This window comes from Dasypus novemcinctus, chromosome 15, assembly GCF_030445035.2.
Source record: "Dasypus novemcinctus isolate mDasNov1 chromosome 15, mDasNov1.1.hap2, whole genome shotgun sequence".
NCBI lineage: Eukaryota > Metazoa > Chordata > Mammalia > Cingulata > Dasypodidae > Dasypus > Dasypus novemcinctus.
The window spans coordinates 82,147,841-82,168,332 of NC_080687.1; the positions used below are offsets into that span (position 1 = coordinate 82,147,841).

General features: G+C 35.0%; 1 protein-coding gene across 3 annotated transcripts in view; it reads right to left on the reverse strand.

The window, feature by feature from the left end:
- The window catches only part of PCDH17 (protocadherin 17), a 151,606-nt gene that overhangs the window by 50,100 nt on the left and 81,014 nt on the right, over window positions 1–20,492 (reverse strand). For 2 of the 3 annotated variants that reach the window (XM_004462798.5, XM_004462799.5), the window contains exon 4: window positions 227–4,982. The exons of the other annotated variant lie outside the window; for it this stretch is intronic. In XM_004462798.5, the coding sequence (XP_004462855.2) occupies window positions 4,300–4,982 (683 nt within the window). In that variant the 3' untranslated portion in view covers window positions 227–4,299. Of the gene's footprint in view, window positions 1–226; window positions 4,983–20,492 lie in introns of those variants that run through there. 3 annotated transcript variants of the gene reach the window in all.

Below are 20,492 nucleotides of genomic sequence, written 5' to 3' on the forward strand. Positions count from 1 at the left end.
ACAATGTATCTGAGCCTAGTTGAAAGATTTTTAACCCATTCCCGGTGAAACAACAGTGACATTATTGTTAAGTGATTTTTTAAAAAAAACTCATTCTTACTGGCAAACAGATACTAGCACAGTCATAAAAATACAGTTGTTTTTAAAAAAGAATTGCACCCAGTGTCCCGTCTGCACTGTGTAATACCACACTTGTGTGTGAATGAATTCAAGGGACGGCAATGCCACTATTAGTAATAGCTTTTTATTCGGAGTCCTCATTTTCCAGATAGGTCACATTAAACACGGCCATTAAACAGTAGCGTTGAGACAGATCCATACAATGTATGCTGCTTTTGTTGTTGTCCTTGTCCACCAATTGCTTGGTGCAGCTAAGAACCTTATGGAGTGATGGGCTGATAAGTGGGAGTAGCCAACCTGCGAAACACCAGGGCCAGGAAAGTCAGACTTTAGTCAGGTCTCATTCAATTATGTTTCAAATCAACACATCTTGATAGCCAAAACTCTCATCAGAATTACTGCTCTGATAAATTCTGTCAGCTGTCAAAAGAATATAATTAGACAATAATGGGTGGGCATATATATTGCCAGACCTTAGTCTACTTGTTAACCTCAGCAACTTTTACTCCATTAGGCAACAAACAGCTTTTAACCTGGTTCTAATAAAGCCTACTGCTCTATTACTACATGTTTTTTATGATGTCATTCTTTGAACTGAGCAGTGTTTAGATCCTTCAAAGGGAAGGCATGTTTTACAAGATCTCAGCTAATAGAGGAAAACAAAACAAGTCAATTTCCCAACCAGGAATTCAATTCACTTACGGAGTAGTGAGACAATCTTTGTATATTGCCTGCAATAAGGAAGTGTATGTCAGATCAAGAAATAATATGAAAACATTCTTTGAAATTGCATGATATGTCTCTTTAATGGGTACTTTGGTATAGGTATAACTAACACTGATTCTCACTACTTCAACTTTAATGAAAAGATTTTTCATCACTAACATTTCATTAAAAGATTATTTTGTTATTGATTTTTTTTAAGAGTTCCTCAGTAAACAGTTCTTAGGACTTTGGATTTCTGACTAAAATTCTCATAAATTGATTCTTTTTGTGTGTGTGTGCTTGACCTCAGTTATCTGAGACAAGGAATTTTTAAATTATTCATTTTGGATGTGTGGGTTTCTTTTTGGGGGGTGGTGGTGGCATTTGCAGAAGGTGATTTAAGACAAATTTTTCATATTCTAAATAATGCTGAAACCCCTTCAGATCACACGGTTTGGTCATGCATCACCCACTAGGGCAAATTGCTCTGCAAAGGTGTGATTTTGGCATCTCATAAGGCTCCCTTGGAAGCCAAGCACCAGAGGTCTGTGGCAAAGGCAGTTACCAGACAAACGAATGAAAGCCAGATTCCAATCCAACTCTAAAACCTTGGAGTCCTGACTGCTGAATTCCACCATCTTGTAAATAAATAATCACTACTAAATACAGATAATGTGTTAAACAGCTAACACTAGTGAATCACTGGTGACAGAGAGCCTAAAGGTAAATCCCTCACGCATTGGCACAACCAATTCTTAAATTATTCTTCTTCCTTTTTTTATTGTCACCAGACACAAACAGTAAATTGAACAACTGGTTACTCTGCGTAAAGAATGTTTTAAAAATGAACCCTACTCTCTTAGTTGATTTCATTTACATACTGCCTTAGATTTTACTAAGCGGCTGTGCAGTAAGAGAGAGGCAACACTTGGTAAGATGAGATGGAAATCAGTTTTCCATCAAATTTCAGCTATCAAACTAAACCAACCTGTAGTCTCCTGGCAAAAATAACATCATATAACAGAGACAAAACATTTCAGATACATAAGTTGTCCAAAATATAGAGAGTCAATTAGGTTTCACGCATACAAGATCCCTTCTTTTCTAATTTAAACATTTACGAATAATAAAAACCAAGAGTAGAGCTTTGGAAAAGCTGTTACTAGGAATCAAATACAGTTCTCAAGAGAATAAGGCTGATGGGAGTTGTCCCCTCTTTCCTCTTGAAGCAGTTTTGCAAACGAGGTACAGTCTAAAATACTGACTGCATTTGATGGAAATATTTTCAGTCAAATTTTTTTGAGGTTTGAAGAGATAAATCGTAATTCAGCTCAATGTTTGCTTTTGCTTTTGCTTTTGTTTTTAATATAAGTATTTTAATGACATTTATGCTGTTTCTACACTGGCTTGGTGGCCAGAAAAGAAGGCACAGAATTCTCCACCAGTTTGCAAATAATGCATTTTTCTGATCCAGTGCACAAACAGCCTTTATTTAACTCAGCACCACATTTTCTAAGGTATGGACTTGAATCTGTTTGTCGTGAAGCTGTAAAATGCCAAAAATTTTAAATGCTGAAGGAAAATGTCAATCAAGGCATTTTCCCATCTGCTGTTACTTCTGCAAGTGCTAATTTTATTTTTTCCCAATTCCTGAAATTTGAGGTTTCCTCGCCTCATGGAAGTAAGTTCCAAACTTGCTAAATGTCACAAGAAAAGGTGCAACCAAATGAAGGAAAATAAAGTATATTGTTCTTGAAGGACAGCAATAAAAAGAGAAGAGCATTGAAAAAAAAAGAAAAGCAATTTTGTTATGACCCATACCTCTTGAAAAACACTGCACAATGCGAATAACCAGGGCTGGTACTACGCATGCATTAGAGCAGTTTTCATGTTTTTGAAACAGAACGGGAACCTACATCTCGAACCACTTAAGATACTTCTGGGAATCGATCAAGGGAATGATATCTACATAGGCAGAAGCAGTGTGTGTTACTGAAAAAAACATGAGGAAGTTTCAGGTACTGGTACAAATGTAAGTGTTGTGATTTAGCATGACTTTAATAAAAACTTCTACAAGGACTTGCACATAACCATGACTGACGGATGTATTTTTTGACCTTTCAGTTAGCTCCATCAGCTCACTCAAACACATTTTGAACAGATTATGTACTGTAGTACTTGGTAGACTATACATTAAACAAGAGACTTTGCTCTGAGGCACTGCTTCCCACACTCCATGGGGAAAAGGAAGCAGAAAAAAACAAAACTCATAGAGTTCGACAGCTACCGAGGCAACACTTGCCATTTACAATATAAGCCCAAATATTTTTGCAACACAACTATATATTAATTTAATAAAATACACAATATAGCTCTTATACACTCAACAATTTGGCTCATATGCACTGAATCTGCAATAAATCAATAAAAATATGTCATTTGATGTAAACACATTGAATCTTCTTACATTTGCACATTTAAATGGTCATGTGGATTTGTGTATATGTCTAAGACATTTTCACTTTCCTGAGCTATTTTAGTGTCCACAAATTAATTAAAAAAACATTAATCATGTTAATTTTCTCTGAATATTATTACCATTCAATGGTAAGTACGTTTCAGAATTTTTCTATGTCCAGTTTAAAACGTATACCTCATAATTTATATCTTTGTTGGACACTAAAATGCTAATAGGCATTTTAAATCTTGAAATCTTCTTCCTTCTTAATGAAGTGAATTAGTCTATGTATGCGCAGGACAAAATGGGACTATATCTTTTTTACATTTAACTTTTATATGACATGAGGTGTCTTACAAATAATCAAGATTTTTTTTTTTTTTGACTAATGATATGGAATGTTTTCAGTGTTTCTATGTGTGGCAGGTAACTTTATACAGAAATGTTTACCACAAATATGTGTTAATGTTTGGTGTAGCTTGGACTACTGCAAGGTCTTTTCGGAACTTTCAGTAGAAGCCTGTGATGACTGCTAGGAATCCACCACAGATCACAAATTCTGACCCTGCTTTGAATGGGGTTTATAGGTAAACAGTTAAGTCAGCATCAATCACGGAGGACAGTCTTAGAATGATCAGAAATACTTCCATTCTCACACGGCATACCTTCCTACCAGATTGTCAAAAGGTAACTTGCCTCCTCATCCTCCTTTTCCTTCTCTCCTTTTTCTTCTCACTTTTTAAAATTTTTTCTTTTCTCTTTAAGCATCATTAACTCTGTTTTAATATAAGTTTGGTCAAAACAAAACCATTGTAATTGCTGAATAAGAAACAGCTGTGAAAAGAACATACTTGTGGGCACTTCAGATGTTCCTAAAAGCATTAAAGCAGCATTGGTCTTTCTTCATCCCTGTAAAATCGGTTGTCACCGAGAGGGATAATTTTTAAATCAACCGAAGAGACGAGAAAATTCCAATGCCTTTTGTGTGTTTTTTGTTTTGTTTTGTTTTTTGTTTTTCACTTTCTCACAGCCACAGGGTCATTTCCTCGGCAGTCCTGCAAAAGCTTATCAATTTCTCTCACGACTTCCTCCGCATCCACCGACTCTCTGCCCAGATCCCTGTTGGGGTGGTCGAGCTGCTCAAGAACAGCGCCCATCTCACTGGAATCCCGGCTGGCTCTGGAATGCACATCTGCAAAGACCCTGGCCATCTGATCAGATGTCATGAAGGAAGGGTCTCTTGGTTGCTTACTGGGTGACAGAAACTGACTGTCAGTGGGCAAGTACTGGCTGCTTGCTTCGGCCAGGGCTCCTGGTTTTGCTTCACAACCATCCAGAGAGCCTTTTGTTGAGGTGCAAGGCTCAATGCATGCCTTGGTTGGACTGCTTGATGCTGAAGGGACCTCTTGGAGTAGAGGGCTCAGGGCACGTTTGGCTTTTAAATAAGGTTTAACATTGGCAATGAGAATAGTGTGCTCTCGCTTGTCTTTTCCAAATGTACAAAAAGTCTTTTTCCCAGTGGGATTCACAGTTTCGTAAGTTTCAGTCTCAACATTAGCTTCAACTGTGGGTACAAAGAGATTTGTGCGGTAATCTGCATTTTCAGCCTGATTGGCTGCAGGGAACTGTGGCATCCAACACCTGTCAGAATGACCAAGCACTCGGCATTCATCTGTGCAATTAACACACTCTTCTTGTTCTGCAAAAACAAAAGAGAAAACAGCATATCCAATCATTAGCGTTTCCTTTCAAATTTCTACAGAGGCTGCGATCAGCTCTCAGTGGGCTTGCTTGACCTCTGGTCTCTTAATTAAAAAGGAAAAGAAAACAATAATTAAAACATTTCAGGAGGGTTGCATAAACCTGCTGGTTGAGACAATGGTTTTATTTAAGTCTATTCTCTAGATATTAAGGAATTCCCGTAGCCCTGGAAGAAGTAAAAAGTGGCCATTGGAGAATCACTCTCAGCAGAATAGAGCATCACTGTAAACTAATCTCCTGGGGATACTGGTCAGCCTTTGTTCTGTGAATCCCATTCTAGAAACAGTGAACTTCAAAAAAGGATTGTCAGGATTAATTTCAAATGAAATAACAGGGCATAAACTGGATTGCAAACTTTCATAACAATTCCTAGGCTGATTTTTTCCTTCATGTTTTAGCCCTATTTTGCTTGTAATTGTTATTTTGGTGCCAGTCGTGAAATAAAAGGGTTCCGTAAAATACCTGATTTTCCTGCTGAGACGAGCAAATGGAATTTTCTATCAGAAGATACTATGAATAAGCTTGTCAGAAAGTGCACATTCCTATTTTATTAGATATGTGTATGGATCATGTTATCAGTTTTCTTCACTTGTGCTTTTTGTTTTTGGTGGAAGTAGGTGAAAATGGATTTACTCAACAGATATAGTTTGGAATGAATGACAAATCATGAATGCCTATTTTAAATGATAGTGCTTTCTGTGAGAATTTCAACTCTCCTTTTGCCAATAGGCATATAACGAATCTAAATAAAACATTCCTTAATGATCCCTATTTCAAAATACTGTACAAGGAAATGTGAGAGAAAATTCCTTCATTATGACAGCAGCTGCATACTTCCATAGACCCCCAATTTTTAAATTGTAACTTCGAATGACATCTCTTTTCAGTTGTCCTTTTATCCACAAATGGTTGTTCCCCCTTTATGTGTAATGATCCTTTTGATACCAAGGGACTTTTTCTTCAGGAGAGGATATTTACAATTTACCTCTACGTGATGGGAAGATTCCCTATGCATTTAGGAACCCTGGGGATAACCTTTTAATTGATGCTAGATCATTCCCACAAATTCATAGTGTCTTGTGCAGGGAAAAAAAAAGTCCACATGAAAGATACTTAAATAGAAAGCAGCAAATTTAATAGCAGCGCTCAACGTGTGCAGTTTCTTTTCATAGCCACATATAAAATCTGGATTTATATTCAAAACACATAAATATTTCTTACCCAAAATTCCACAAATTGTTTTAACTCATAAAGTTTTATGATAAAATAATTTCCTATGAAACTATAGTTTTTTGTTTATTTTTTTAAAAAAGGACTCAACATGGTATCTTGGCAGAATAATAATGCTGTGGGATTCCATAGCATTTATCATTCACACTTGTGGAACATTAAAGTATTTAGGTAGCTTGCCTCAATTGTAATCTTGTCATGCTTTAAAAAATATACTTCACTATGAGTAAATGAAATGTTTATTATGCAATCCAGGCAAGCATGTTGAAATTCAGTCACAAACTGAGCTATACAATCCACAGACTCAAATACTACCTACACCTTGCAAGGTTGTTAGCGAGAAGGATGCAAAGCGCAGGAGTTGCAAAGAAATTAGGAATATAAAATTTTCTAGGAAGTGCTCCTGTCTGGAGTTAAGAAGTAGTGCTAAGACTTTTTTCTTTAATGTCAAAAAAGTCAGAAAAGTTTAATATCAGATATCTATTTTCCTTACATACTCTGAATGGGACTCATAAATACTATCTCTAACTCAATCTGTGTGGTAAATGTTGGAAAAAATAGTATTTACCGTATCATTCACCCAATTTTATCCTTCAAAAGGCCAGTAGAAAACTTCATTATTTCACTTGGTAATATCTTTGCAACTTTTAGACCTATGATTTTTTTTTAAAGATTCATTTACAACTCTGTATACTGTCTTTGAAATATGCTAACATAATTTTATATTCCAATATTGACTGAACTTCTACTTCAGCTATTTGGATAGCTTCACACTGAATTAATTCAATATGAATTGAAGAAAAGAGAAAAAGAGAGAATAATGTAGATGTATGGAAGTGTAAATCGACCTTGACTTTGAAACCACCAACCTAAGATGATTGTTTGCACGTCGCTGCTGAAAATCTGCAGCTTTTTACCTGACTCTTTTATGTCACATCCTAGGAAGCAAATTTTGAGTATTGATTATGGTACATTATAAGCTGTTCATTTTGTGATTACACTACAATTTTGACGGCAGCAGTTCACAAACAGTGGAGAAAATCGAATGGACACCACTGTATGAGCAGTAGAAACTAAAAGCACTCAGTGAACTATCATTGCCAAAGGTCAAATGAGAATTCGTGAGAGAGTGGAACCATTTTCAAAGTAATATAAATAAATATAAGAATAGCTAGGTACACAAAGAAGACATTGATAATACACAATAGATGTCTAGCTAGACAAAAACTAGGCAAAAATGAATAAAGGGAAGAAAACAAAAAAGAGGGAAGAAGGAAAGCAAGGTGAAGGAAATTAGGGAGGGAAGGAAAGGCTGCCACACAAGCAAGGGTTTAAGAGAAAAGGAGTTATATTTTGGAGAATTTCAGCCACGTAACTTAAATATTAAAAAAAAAAATCTCCTTAATAAGCTAAGTATATTAAAGAATAAGAATTTGGAGTGTTTTCTCAATCCCTAGAGAGTTTAAGAAAGGTTGGTAATCAGATTGATTTTAGTATCTTTGGGAAAATGGATTCCAGAATAGATATTTGAATTGTGAGCTATAGAAATGAAAAAGAAGCAAATTATCTGGAGACACATTGTTTGCATAGATTAAATATTTGCATCAGAAAACAAGTTCAAAGACCCTGGGCAGAAGAAATCAAAGCAAAAATAATTCATCTAAGATAGACTTTTTTCTTTAGGAACAATCTGGCATTATGAGGAAATTATTTTCCCTCATTTTTATCTATTTCCCAATACAACATGATCACTCTTTCCAAGGTGCACCCCTTGTGAAGAAAGATGGCAAAATCCAAATGGCATGTGGATGAGAGAAAGAAAGAGGTAAATACAACTTACACTGCAAGAAAAAAAAAAAAAAAACTCTGAAGGCCAACAACTGGAACTCTGGGTAGTTCTGACTATGGGGAAAGTTTATATTAATTTACTCTTGGAATTTGCCCCTTCAGTGGCTACAAAACACCCAGGGTTATCCTCACTATCTAGGAATAGCCCTGCCTGGAAAAGGGAATGCAGTTTATATTTTCTTCTCTCCTTTGTATTCAAGTCAGAGCAGGGTATGTGCATATGACTATGGAATGCCTTGCTCTGAGTCCACCTCCAAATATAATGTGTATATGTCAGCCTATAATTCTGTAAATCTGTTAAGGTCGCAAATAACAAATGCATTTCTGAATTCTGATTTACATAAATTTTCACATTCTTCAATTAATCTGAGGATTTATATAATGGTAAAATTTAAATGACATTTCTATTATAGACTGTTCTAAATGTATTACATAAAGTCATTTAAAGCTCACAATATACTCTGGTTTCTCTTCAGATCGTATAAATTTTTCACCTTTTACTAAAGCTCACAACAATGTTATGAGAACTCTTATTATCTCTATGTTATAGAGGAAGAAACTGAGGCACAAAGTGATAACATGACTTGCCTAAAACCACATAAATAGTTCCTGCCAAAGCTAGTTTTTAACCCAGGTCATATACCCCACTATGCTATACTAATTCTCTGGCAGATAAATATAAAGAACATGTACGGTGATAATATATACAGTAGAATGTAGCATGCCTTAACTTAAAAGAAAATCCTTTTCATTAAATGTCACCCTATAGATTTGAGCTTAACTCCTTTGAGAAATAAGAGAATCAGAATCTATTGATATTAGTATTAAAAGCTAACCCATCTTTCCCTTCTCCTCTTCCCTTAACTCACCCATGATAACTTTATAAACTATTTTTGCTACAATTCCTTATCCCTCAACGTAGAGGAAGTCACAATCACTAGTGATAAATTATAAGTGCTTGCCACGGCAAGAAAACATCAAATCATTCCATCTTGCTTATATGTGGCTACAATTTTTCTCAAATAAAGAAATAAAATAGGATATTCTGCTTTTCTTTCCTTCGTAAACACTTTTACTACCCTTTTAAACTTATGTCACAGATACTGCTTTTAGATGCCCGTGGTGCATATATTAAAAAATGAGAGAAATGTGGACCAAACCCTTGAATGACTCAACTAACTCAGAGGAGAATAAGCTAAACTAATCACAAACTCCTGATCCTGAAGGAATGATCTTCATGCTGTCCATGGTAAAAATGTATCGTTACTATGATGAATAAAACAAAGCTGATTTGACATTTGTGCTTCTTGCTCCCTTTTTTTCTTACACGCAAATAGCTTGTTTTTTCCTTTCTGTATAAAAGTAACATTTATTATTAAGTGTCTAGTTTTATAAATGTATGGTTCCCTGATGTAGCATGTGACAGTCATGTAACTTTAAATACTTGTTAAAATTGAGTAATTTCCTGTACTTTTAAAGCTGTATCTGATATTACACATGCTCTAAAAGTATCTAAACAATAATTTTAATTAGTTCAATTTTACATCTTAATTTATATACAGTTTTGAAAAGATAAAGCCACCCAAATACCTACAGGACTTTTATCTCAGTTATATTATAAGCCAAAAATACATGAAACACATTCATATATACCTATTTTTAAATTGTATATATATATTTATCTATAATATTATATAATTTATATATATAAAATATAAAGTTTCAGACATCTAAACCTCAGAGGTGATAAAACTGAGCTGTCTCCAGGACATAGTAAAAAAATAAATAAAAATATTAAATATAAACCCAATGTCTCCCTGAAAATCACTTATCAATGACTGACCTAAGAGATACACAGGTGAATCAACTATATATACAGGGAAGTTCTATAATACAGGGGTTCTTAACAAGGTGTCCGAGAGCTTGAATTGAAATTCAAGAAAACATTATTCTTGTGAAATGTTGGTATGGGTGTGATATATTTATTAAATGATGTACGGTATAGTGTGGACTTAGTAAGGGGTCTGTGGAACAAAAAAGGTTAAGAACACTGCTCTGTAATAATATAAGGGATAGTATAAATGCATATATATATACACATTAATATACATATACATAAATGTTTTAATAGAAGTATCAATAAAGTAAATTTTAATCTTCTCCTTTGCCCTAAAATCTGGGGTGGAAAATCTGTAACTTAGATTAAAAAAAAAGTGACTACTTCTGATTTTAGAATGTTATATAATTTAAACTGATTTGAATACAAAGCTTCCTAAAATCTGCATATTCATATTGGTTGATACATTGAAAGCTCTTTTTTTTTTTAAAATCTAGAACAAGCACTATATTAACTTAGTCTTAGGAATTTGCTAAGCAATTGTTTTGTGCCAAAATGTACCTGAAAGGAAATATGTCATTAGGGAATTATTCTAGGTAACATCTACATGAGAACAAAATATTTAAGTAAAACAACAAATTGTCAGTCCTTAAACAACTGGGTTTGGGCAATCTTTCATAAAGTTTACCATAATTTAATATTTATAATGTGATTTTAATTTTGTAATGTTGCTGTATCATTAGGAGTGCATAGCCATTTCAATAATGGGTGTAAAGTGCCAAGAATTATCATATATAAGATTAAAATTTGAAGCCAAAATGCTTATTAAGATGAGCTAGGATTAGCAAAGACTACGTGGGTCTTTTTGAAATTATTTTGAAAAAGTCAGAGGAAGTTCCTTGTGTATTATGTTTCTGTGGTGTTCACTGCAAAGGACATATATTGAGAATCTAGTCCACAGAGTTTTATAAAAATTCAGAGTGAATCTATCTCTTTATTTTATTATGTCTTGCTATCAGGCAGGAATTTAACACAAATCAGAAGTTTAATCTTATTTTCCATGTCTTGGAAGCAGTATACACTACCACTCAAAGTGAAAGACTTGGCAACTAATTTGATACTACTTAAGAAAATGTTAGAAAACATAAAAGGATTTCTTTCCCTTAGTTTCAAACTTGCCTGCAGCCTACGAGTCCACAATATTTGTAAATCTGAAAACATGCATACAGTTTCCAGCATGAGTTTCATATATGCGTCCAATATCTGCTTCTGGTTTATTTATGTTTTATAAAGAAGAAACAAATGTCTGTGTCTTAGAAATTTCAAAACCAAAATCCATAAATCAGGCCATCAGGTGAGGAAGAGCAGTGGCCAAGGAAGAAAGATTTTTGAGAGGTGGTTTTCTCTGCCTCATGACTGTCAACAAAACGGTTTTATTTCTGTTTTGTGAATAGCTTTAATAGGAATACTGCTCTTCTATTATTGTGGTTGTAGGTACTGTTTCTAGCAGCATCTTAAAATTAGAGCTGTTCCCAAGTAGACGGCTCCATAAATGGAAGTCCATTTTTTATTTGTTCTCATCTTTCTTTTTCATTTCTAATTTACCTTCTTCCACCAACATAGGCTTTCATAACACCTAATTAGCTGTCTGGAAAAGCAGAGAGCAGGCACCCACCTTTATTTATGGCCGGCACAAGTGTCCTGGGGATTAATTCTACAGAATCTATGCTCAGGGTCCATCACCAATTTTCCCCTGCTAGCAGACCATAACCAGCCAAGACCTATGACCAGCAGTTCCTGTGTGTAGTTTTCAGCTGAACGTTTAATGATGGAACAGCAACTTACTTTTACTGTCTTTTTCTTTCTTCAGCACAGATACACACAATCTCACACACACATACACACACTTCTTTATGAGCATAAAAGATTGCAATTTATCCAAATATATTTGGACATATCAGAGAAAAAATATCAGTGCTAAAATAGAGCTCTAGCCAGAATACAGTCCAGCAAACCTCCAATAAATGAATTTTACTGTTGGGAAGTTGACATAATTTGCAACATCCTGTGAACTGACACTTCTCTAACATAAACAGCTCTTTCTTTTTTTGGTGATGTTAATTATTATTCACTTAACTTCTCTTCCCATCTTATAAAACTCTTATATTTGTTATGCTGACAGCGTGAGTCATTCCATATACACAACGCTTTGACAAACTATATTCATACAAATCATTTCCATTTAGGATTTCAGTGTCCCATTTACCAGTATACTGGTTAAAGATAAACTTTCTGATTTTCTTTTTTTCTGACTATGAGAGGAGTAAAGTCTTCACTTTCAATATCTTTCTAGAGACAGTGCGGGAAAGTTAAATTGTCTCAAAATCGTTTCTTACCCCTAGTATCAGAAAAAAAAAAAAGGGGAATTCAAATCTTAAAATTTCTATCACATGCAATTTTTTCTGCTAGTGTTCATATGACTGCCAGGCTTGAATTTATCACTATTTTTAATATGCTGAGTGTATTCCTAATGCAGAGAAGTAGAGGAATGGTAAGGGAAAACGTGACACTGGAGAATCAATCACTTTATGTAGCTAAATGATCTTTCATTTCTTGTACTGTATTTCTTGTGATTCTTATTTGTGCATGTGGATCTATGTTGTTTGACTAATTAAGAAGCCAATTTACAGATACACAGACATGAGACGTATTTTTGCTTCTTTCGTTTTTTGATGCATGGAAGATATTGTACCTTACACCAATATGCTCGTTTCATTCGAAGGCCCGTTTATGGTTTGGCAGTAATATAATGAAGAAAGAAAATCATGATGAAACACTAGGCATAGGACTCCAGGAACTCAATTAGTATTATTTCTTAATAATCAGCCATAAGGAATCAGAATTTAGCAACATAGTTCACATAATAAAAGCACTATGAAAGATATTTATATATTTTTAGCTGGATGCATTGTCTGTCTGGCTTCCAGATTTTGCCTCAATTATGAAATGCCATTTTATCTGCTTTTGCTAGGCAGACAGTACATTTGGAGAGGAAGTTATTATAATACTATCAAGTCACCAAGCCATGGACGTGTGTAGCACCGGTCCTGTGGTGTGTGTTTGCATTGCACAGTGCTCCTGAATGTATTGCCTCGGATCCTTTCAGACACCAGAGGCCTCTGGCCTATATTGTAGTCAAGGGAATTCGACCACCGCTGTGTATTTGGAGCTGTTTGGAGCATTTGTACCTACTCTTTAGTGCACCCGCACGCCTTCAGGATGGCCCTACATGTTTGTGACCCTGCAGACATAGTAAAATGCCTTCCAGAGTGGAATTTTCTGGACTAAATAGTGATAACACATAGATAATGCTCTAAGATTTAAAAACAAAAGTGAAAGTATATGAGGAAATTTTTATATGGAAACACTAGGAATTCTGAAAAATGAAACACTAAACTATGCATTGGAAATCTATGGTACAAATACAACTGTACCTTGAGATTAACAATCAAAATTTAGCTCTCTCCCCACCCTCGCCTGTCCTATACTTCAAGCACAGCTCTCACCTGGGGCAGCAGCAGATGTCTGAAGTAAAGGAACAACGGAATGGGGCCATCTCTTTCCTAACAGGTACCCTGAGGAGAACCGGCTCAGAAACTCGTTACTGCACTAATGGAACAAGCTTAGTATTTTCTTTGAGAAAAGAAAGGACTGTGACAGAGCCTCTCAAGGAAAGAAAATCACAACTCAAATTCTCCACCAGAGTCAGGACAGTCGAGCTTCTGTGGGATCACTAGATATGTATGGCTCAGCAGTTTCTTTAAAGAAGTTAACTTGAATCGTTCAGCACAGCAAAACTTTGTTAAAGACCTACATTATGGAAGTTTTCAAGCAGACATCCTCACTAGAATGTTGCAGGGCAGGCCGTAGTGTCAGATAAGGGTGTGAGGTAAATGAACCTCTATCTATCCACTTCTAACAGTCTTGAATCTGGAAGACTATGTTATATGCCTTCCCCAGTTAGGTTACCTGAATGTCAAGTAACAGAAAAATGGAGAAAAGTGTAAACTGTACTATTGTGAAAGACTTCATGCAAGAGGTAGAGCTTGACCTTGGATGCAAAAGGCTAGGATTTCAACAGATAGTGGAGAGCAGGGAGAGGGCGCTCCAGGTGAAAGGATTACAGAGAAACAATCAAGAAGCAGAAATGTGCATTTCCCAGGGTAGTAGAGGCCAGCTTTATGGATCGAAGGGCATAAATTGCAACGTTGTAGAATAAAATAATGATGTAAGAAAATTTGGACCAGGCCTAAGAGAGGAATGGAAAAACTGAATAGAAGACCAAATTTAATACAGCAGGCAAAGGAACTCTGACACAGGTATTTAATCAGCTTAACATGTCTCAGAAGATTCTTGAATTACTTGGATGCTTGATTAGAAAGGTGTGTTGCACAATACTCATGAACGTGCAATACTGGAATGAACTAGAGCGTTATTTCAGGAAACTGACACCTAGAGTTTCGGCCCCAACCAAGATAATACTTCATCAGTGGAAGCTGACATTGTCATTGCAATCCCCAAACTGGCATTCAGCATTTCATCCCACTTCTCCCAAAAAAAATTGTTAATGTATTTTTATTCATCTGATATTTTTATTACCAGCATATATTCTGTATTTTATAATTCTGCATTAGAAAAATGTCTTCTTCCTACTTCTACTTTCTCTTTCCTCTATCTCTAATTTTCTATTTCTACCAATTAATGATACTATTGCTAGGAATCACATACCTAAAAGATTAAAAGATTGAAGATGGAGGGTCTGGAAGAAAGGAGATACTTATATTGTTCCAGGATAATATATATTCTTTAAGATAATAAATATTCTTTAAGGCAATGAGGATGACAAAAAATAAAGAAGATATTGAATTTAAGATACCATTTAAGTTTAACACTGTATATCAAGAAGAGTAGATAAAATTCCTGAAGATTTTCTCCAAATAAATAGCATTTCTACTTTAGAGGGTGGTAAAGCCATCCTTTTTCCTTTGAATTATATGTCCTAGCACAGTTCCCTAAACCCTATTATTTTTAAAAAATCTCTTTGCCTCATTGAGACCCTGAAACCCTGAAGGATCAAGAAATTAAGGTGTATCCTTAGGTGTCCCATCCCTTGAGTGCACAGAATACACTCTGTGTTTACTGAATTTGAACAGAATGCTGACATTGATGTAAAGGAATATTAAATTTTAAAAAGTGTCAAATGCTATTGGCAGTTTACAATAGAAATGACTATTCCCGAAGAATTACTCCTTTCAGAAACATTCACTTGTGAGCTAGTAATGTCCATTTTCAGATTGATCCCAGGACCTAAGCTAAATTAAGGTAACAGCTCTCAACTGCCCCAAGATATACAATCTTTAAAGTAACATAAGACCTGTCTCTATTTCATATCAGGATATCACTTAAAATAATTAAATACATAAGCCTGACAAATATCCACTCGAACATGGAGGTCAGGATATTTTCCCCTCTGGGAATATTTTAAACCAGTAAGATTATTATTAAAACCAAAGCCTATGTTTGAATATTCAAGTCCTTATAATTTTAAATTGTGGAAAACCAGGAGTATCCGGAAAGCTTTCATGTCAGCACCGAAAAGTTTTTTTCTTTTCACCCGGGTTTCTCATTTTGTCCTGTATCCTTCTGCATTGTTTGGCTCCAAGTGCCAGTTTCTATTTTTCACTATAAATTTGCTGTCTCTGTAGCTTACACTTTATCTGACAGCATCACCAACTTGTGAATTAATTAATTAATCCTTGTAATTTTAGTACCTTGGAAGGGTTAATGCAGCTTCCAAAAGAGCCTGATTTATATGCAGTGAGAAACCTATGCTCTGGCATGCAATAGTTAGTAAAAGCTGTTTGGTGTACAAGGACAAATTTAAAATTCAAGCAACTTAAATAATACTGAGAATTTCAGGCCCAAGACTATTTAAAAATGTTACTATTCTTCATCTCTAGAGAGGATGTTTTCTTATGCCTTCAGTGCCTCTGTAAGCTAACCCCATCTCTGATAATGACGCTGTTTTTGATGACATGGATGAATACATCTATAGTTCAAGTCATCCTCCTAGCAAAGTGCTTATCCTGTAAGGAAGGTCAATAAAAACATGCCTATTAAGCCAAACTCTTTGTAAGAAGCAAGCAAGATAGTCTTATTAGTGCCTTTTCTCTCGCGCCTGCTATCTGATTTCTCCTGGGATGTACATCTATCTACCCGTTTAAATTCTGTTGATCATCTTCTGTTTCTAGCACACGTTCCTTTTCAATTGCTAGAGACATGTACACAGAATCCATGTCAATTTTAGCATTCTCAGAAAACAGAGTCAATTCAGATGCAGTTAATCCTCTCCTGGTTACTATTTAGTCATCAATGCCTGCCAATAGGATTTGGAAGGCCCAGAAGATGTATTTGGAAGGTATATTTTAATATTTTGTATTTGTAATGACATTACAGGCACCAAAAGCTAATCTTTAAATTCATAGAACCCTGTTCCTTAGAAAGGTCTAAAGTTTCAATTAAGTTATCTTAAATTAGAAGGACATAGTTTTAAAAATAAAACAAAAACAAACAAAAAACCAAAACAGATGGGTGCCTTATTATAATACTTTTAAAGAAAGAAGTAATACAATGTTTTCAGTTAAGAGTTAAAGGAGTAGGAAATCTCTATGAAACTACACTTGACCATTAATGATTCGTATAAAAATATTTATTTATAATATAATAATATATTTTTAAAATTTAAAAATAAACAAAAGACAAATAGCCTCAAAGTACAGACAGACACACACACAGAACACAACAAATGATGATAAATTTATATTTTCACCAAAAATACCTTTGTGAAAATGAAATCCTTCTGAAAACGATTAAAATGGATAGTGCTCCAAAGGTAACTTTTGAACCTAAGTAATTTGGCCTTGATCTTACTTTAACAATAACTCCTATCACCAAGCCACTGATCATACCACTCTTAAATTGCTACTATTATTATAAATAGTTAAAAAAAATTTTCAAGGAGTTGATAATGTTCAATTTTAACTGAGTCCTGTGATCACGTTAAGCAGGAAATGTTAAGAAATCCCCCTAATGTTTGCACTCCACCAAATGGCTCACAGCAAAGAAGCCCCTTTCCCTTACGACTTAGAAAAGACTCACAGAGACCCCTACTCCTTTGTTTACCTGGGACAAAACCAAGCACAGCCCCTCCAAATTCACATTATTTGCCTCCTCAACGACGAGCTGAACTGCTTGTTCCCACTGATCAATTGGAACAAAATGCTTGTTGACCAAACTTCAGCTGTGCTTCTCTGGTTCCCTGAAGTAGCTGAACTTGGCCCACTCTCAGCCTGCACCAGCAAACATCATCGTCCTCAGGGCCCTCCGGGAGAACAGGCTGCTTCTCATAAAACCTTCTCCGGTCTACTGTCTGACCAGCCCACACTTTCATCATCCCACTTGGCCACACAAGGCTCTTTTTAGACTTGTCTATATTTCTCTGTAAAAGAAAGGCCCGTTTTAGTTAACCCTTGAAGGACCTGCAGACACAATGGCCATAGCCTTCTCCCTATCGCAAGAGGCCTCCCCCACCACCCTCTGTGGTCGTCCCTTTCCCGCATGCAGTTATATTTTTAAATAAAGTCTCTTCTTACCAAGTCAAGATTTGTGTTTCACTAGACAGAGTTAGAAAAGAAAGATAATATTTTAAAAACTTTTTCTTGGAATTACTTCCCTAAAACCTTTCCGTTCTTGTTATCTTTAATATGCTGTAAGTTTATTGGAAGCTGATGTTTTTTATCCTGCTTGATCGGGTCATCCCAAGAACGAAAATTTAAGCAAAATCAATACACTCAATATCCATGTTCTAGAGTAAATATACAAAAGTGTTTCTTATAATGGGTTTTACTGGCAATGGCAAGCCATTTGTCTGGTAGCTACTTTAATATTTTGTAATCATTAAAACATACTGAAGCAATGAGAAAATTGGAAAAAGAGGTTAGAATACTCAGAGGGAAAGATAGAAGACGTGACCCTCTGGATCTCCCTGCTATGTAATCAAACCTAAGGTCAGAAACTACTGAAAAGGCTATTCCTGAATCACAGCACAGATAAAAATCTGTTTTTAAAGAAAACGATTGTGGTTCCCACGTAATGCAATCTATGGATCAAAAGATGCTCATAGTTCAATTTCAAATACTTTCTTACCTTGAATTGCACTTATGATTCAATTGATAATCATCATAAACAGAATAAAGAACAAATTATACAAGTGAAGAGCATTCTCCATGAGTAATAGTAAAAGGAAAATAAATAGAGATATATAACACTTATTATTTTATTTTAGATTTCTAATCTAAATTTAATAGGAGAAATTCATACTGATATCACAGGAATAATTTTATTAAAATAGGGTCTTTTGGACCCAGGAATACCTATTTGAGTTTTTGCCTTTAAATATATGTATGTTTAATATCAGAAAGAAGTAAACATCCACTTGGCAAACTGTCTATAAGTAGCTGTCCCAAAATTTCCACAGCCATTGAAAAAAGAAGTGATCTGAACTATTCAGTCTGGTGAGCAAAGCCCCCCATAATTTGGCCTTAATATTCATTTTAATTCCTATCCTCCATTACTTCATGAGAATCAATTCTTTCAGATAAAATGGAGTACTTAATTTCCCCAGTGTATCCAGTGTACTTCCAGGTCTACCTCTTTGTTATACCAATACCTCACTTTTCAAAAGCTACATCTCACATTTTATTTTGTTTATTTTTCCTTTGGATAGTCTTTTAATCCTAAAGTTCTACTCTGCAAGGCTCATAAGGACTACCGATAGTGTTTAGTGATTTGTTTAATAATCAGTCAATAAACACTTAGCAACAGTCTGTCCATGGCTAGGGAACGTACTAAGCATGGACAGTACATCTATAAATGAGAACAAGTTTCCATCCAACTTCACTGTGATCTTTATCATCTTTAATATTCTCTAAAACTTATTATCTGTGATATATTTTGGGCATTCAGTTATTTAGCCCTATGTTGTAAATTATATTTTATGAGTATATATCTTGGATTCATAAATATATTGGAATCTTCAAAGAGGGATCCAGTATTGCCTGTGTTTTATATATGAGTTGGCTGATTTAGAAATTCCTTGGCTAAAAAATGTCTAAAAACTGTCCTTCTGTCATAGTGATAGAATGGTTAAAATTTATTCATATGAAAACACTGGAGAGCATTCTAAAAGACAGAATTAATTTAAAAACAATATGTTGTCATTTACACGTTATAGCTTTAGATGAAAGATTAAATAATTTTCCTAATAATATACTGGTTAGGAAGAAAAATTTAAGCAGGAGTTTCCACCAATAATCACAATATTGCTAAAGTGGTTTATAGTTTTATATATAACACTGAAGTTGTTATTACTGTAAATAAAATAGGGATTATCTAAGGACTGTATCCATAGTTTTTTTATAGAGAAAAATAAAAAATAAAACAAATGATATCATATCTTGAGACAATTCTATCAATAAAAAAGACAAAAATTCTAATAGGTCAAACTTTGTATATTTGCTTTCACAGTAAATCTCTTTGTAATCTCCAGGAAAAGAGCAGCAATCTTCTAACTGAACCCTAAATTCTTTAGACATATTATGATCACATGGTCCATTAGAAAATATGGTAACTTCTATAGGGCACATAACTGGGTTGTCTCAAAGGAGAGAATAAACTTGAATTTGAGAAAGCATCACATTAGACTTCATTTGTAGGTGACATATTTTATTTTCTCAGGTCCAGATGATTTTGTTCCTTTACCTAAAAGTATTCAGTATTAAAATTCAAGGTCTAAAATCTGAGATCACTCTTTCATGAATGATAACAAATATATAATACTAATAGAGGGTGTTAATACTTGGGTGGGTTGAGGGAAAAATACACTAAATGTAAGATATGGGCTGTAGTTACTAGTATTAATATTTTGACAATACTCTCATAGTTTGTAACAAATGTTTCACAACAATGCAAGGTGTTGGTGGTGGGGAGATGTGTGGGAGTCTTGTATGATGATAAGCATATTTTTTTAAATCACAAATTTTACTATACATTTATTTTTTATGTATGAACTTTATACTTCAACAAAATTTTATTTAAAAAAAATTCAAGGTCTAGAGCTCTGTTATGATGAAAACAATGGAGTGAAATGCTTTGGGCTCTGCCCCCATAGAAGTTTTAGATAACCAGCAAGAAACATCTTTCTCAGAGCTCCAGAAAACAGTTTAAAACTTGCAGAAATAAGGCAAGCACCACATCAAGAAAAAGGCCACTTAGAGGTGGTAGGGTCACCTGGCCCCTGGCTGGCCCTGGCTGGCCTCTCCTTCACCTCCACCCACGCTCCATGCAGAGCTGGCCCATGATCCAGGCGAAGGTCCCTGGTTCTGGTTCTGGAGAGGGCAGAGTCACCTTTGTGCA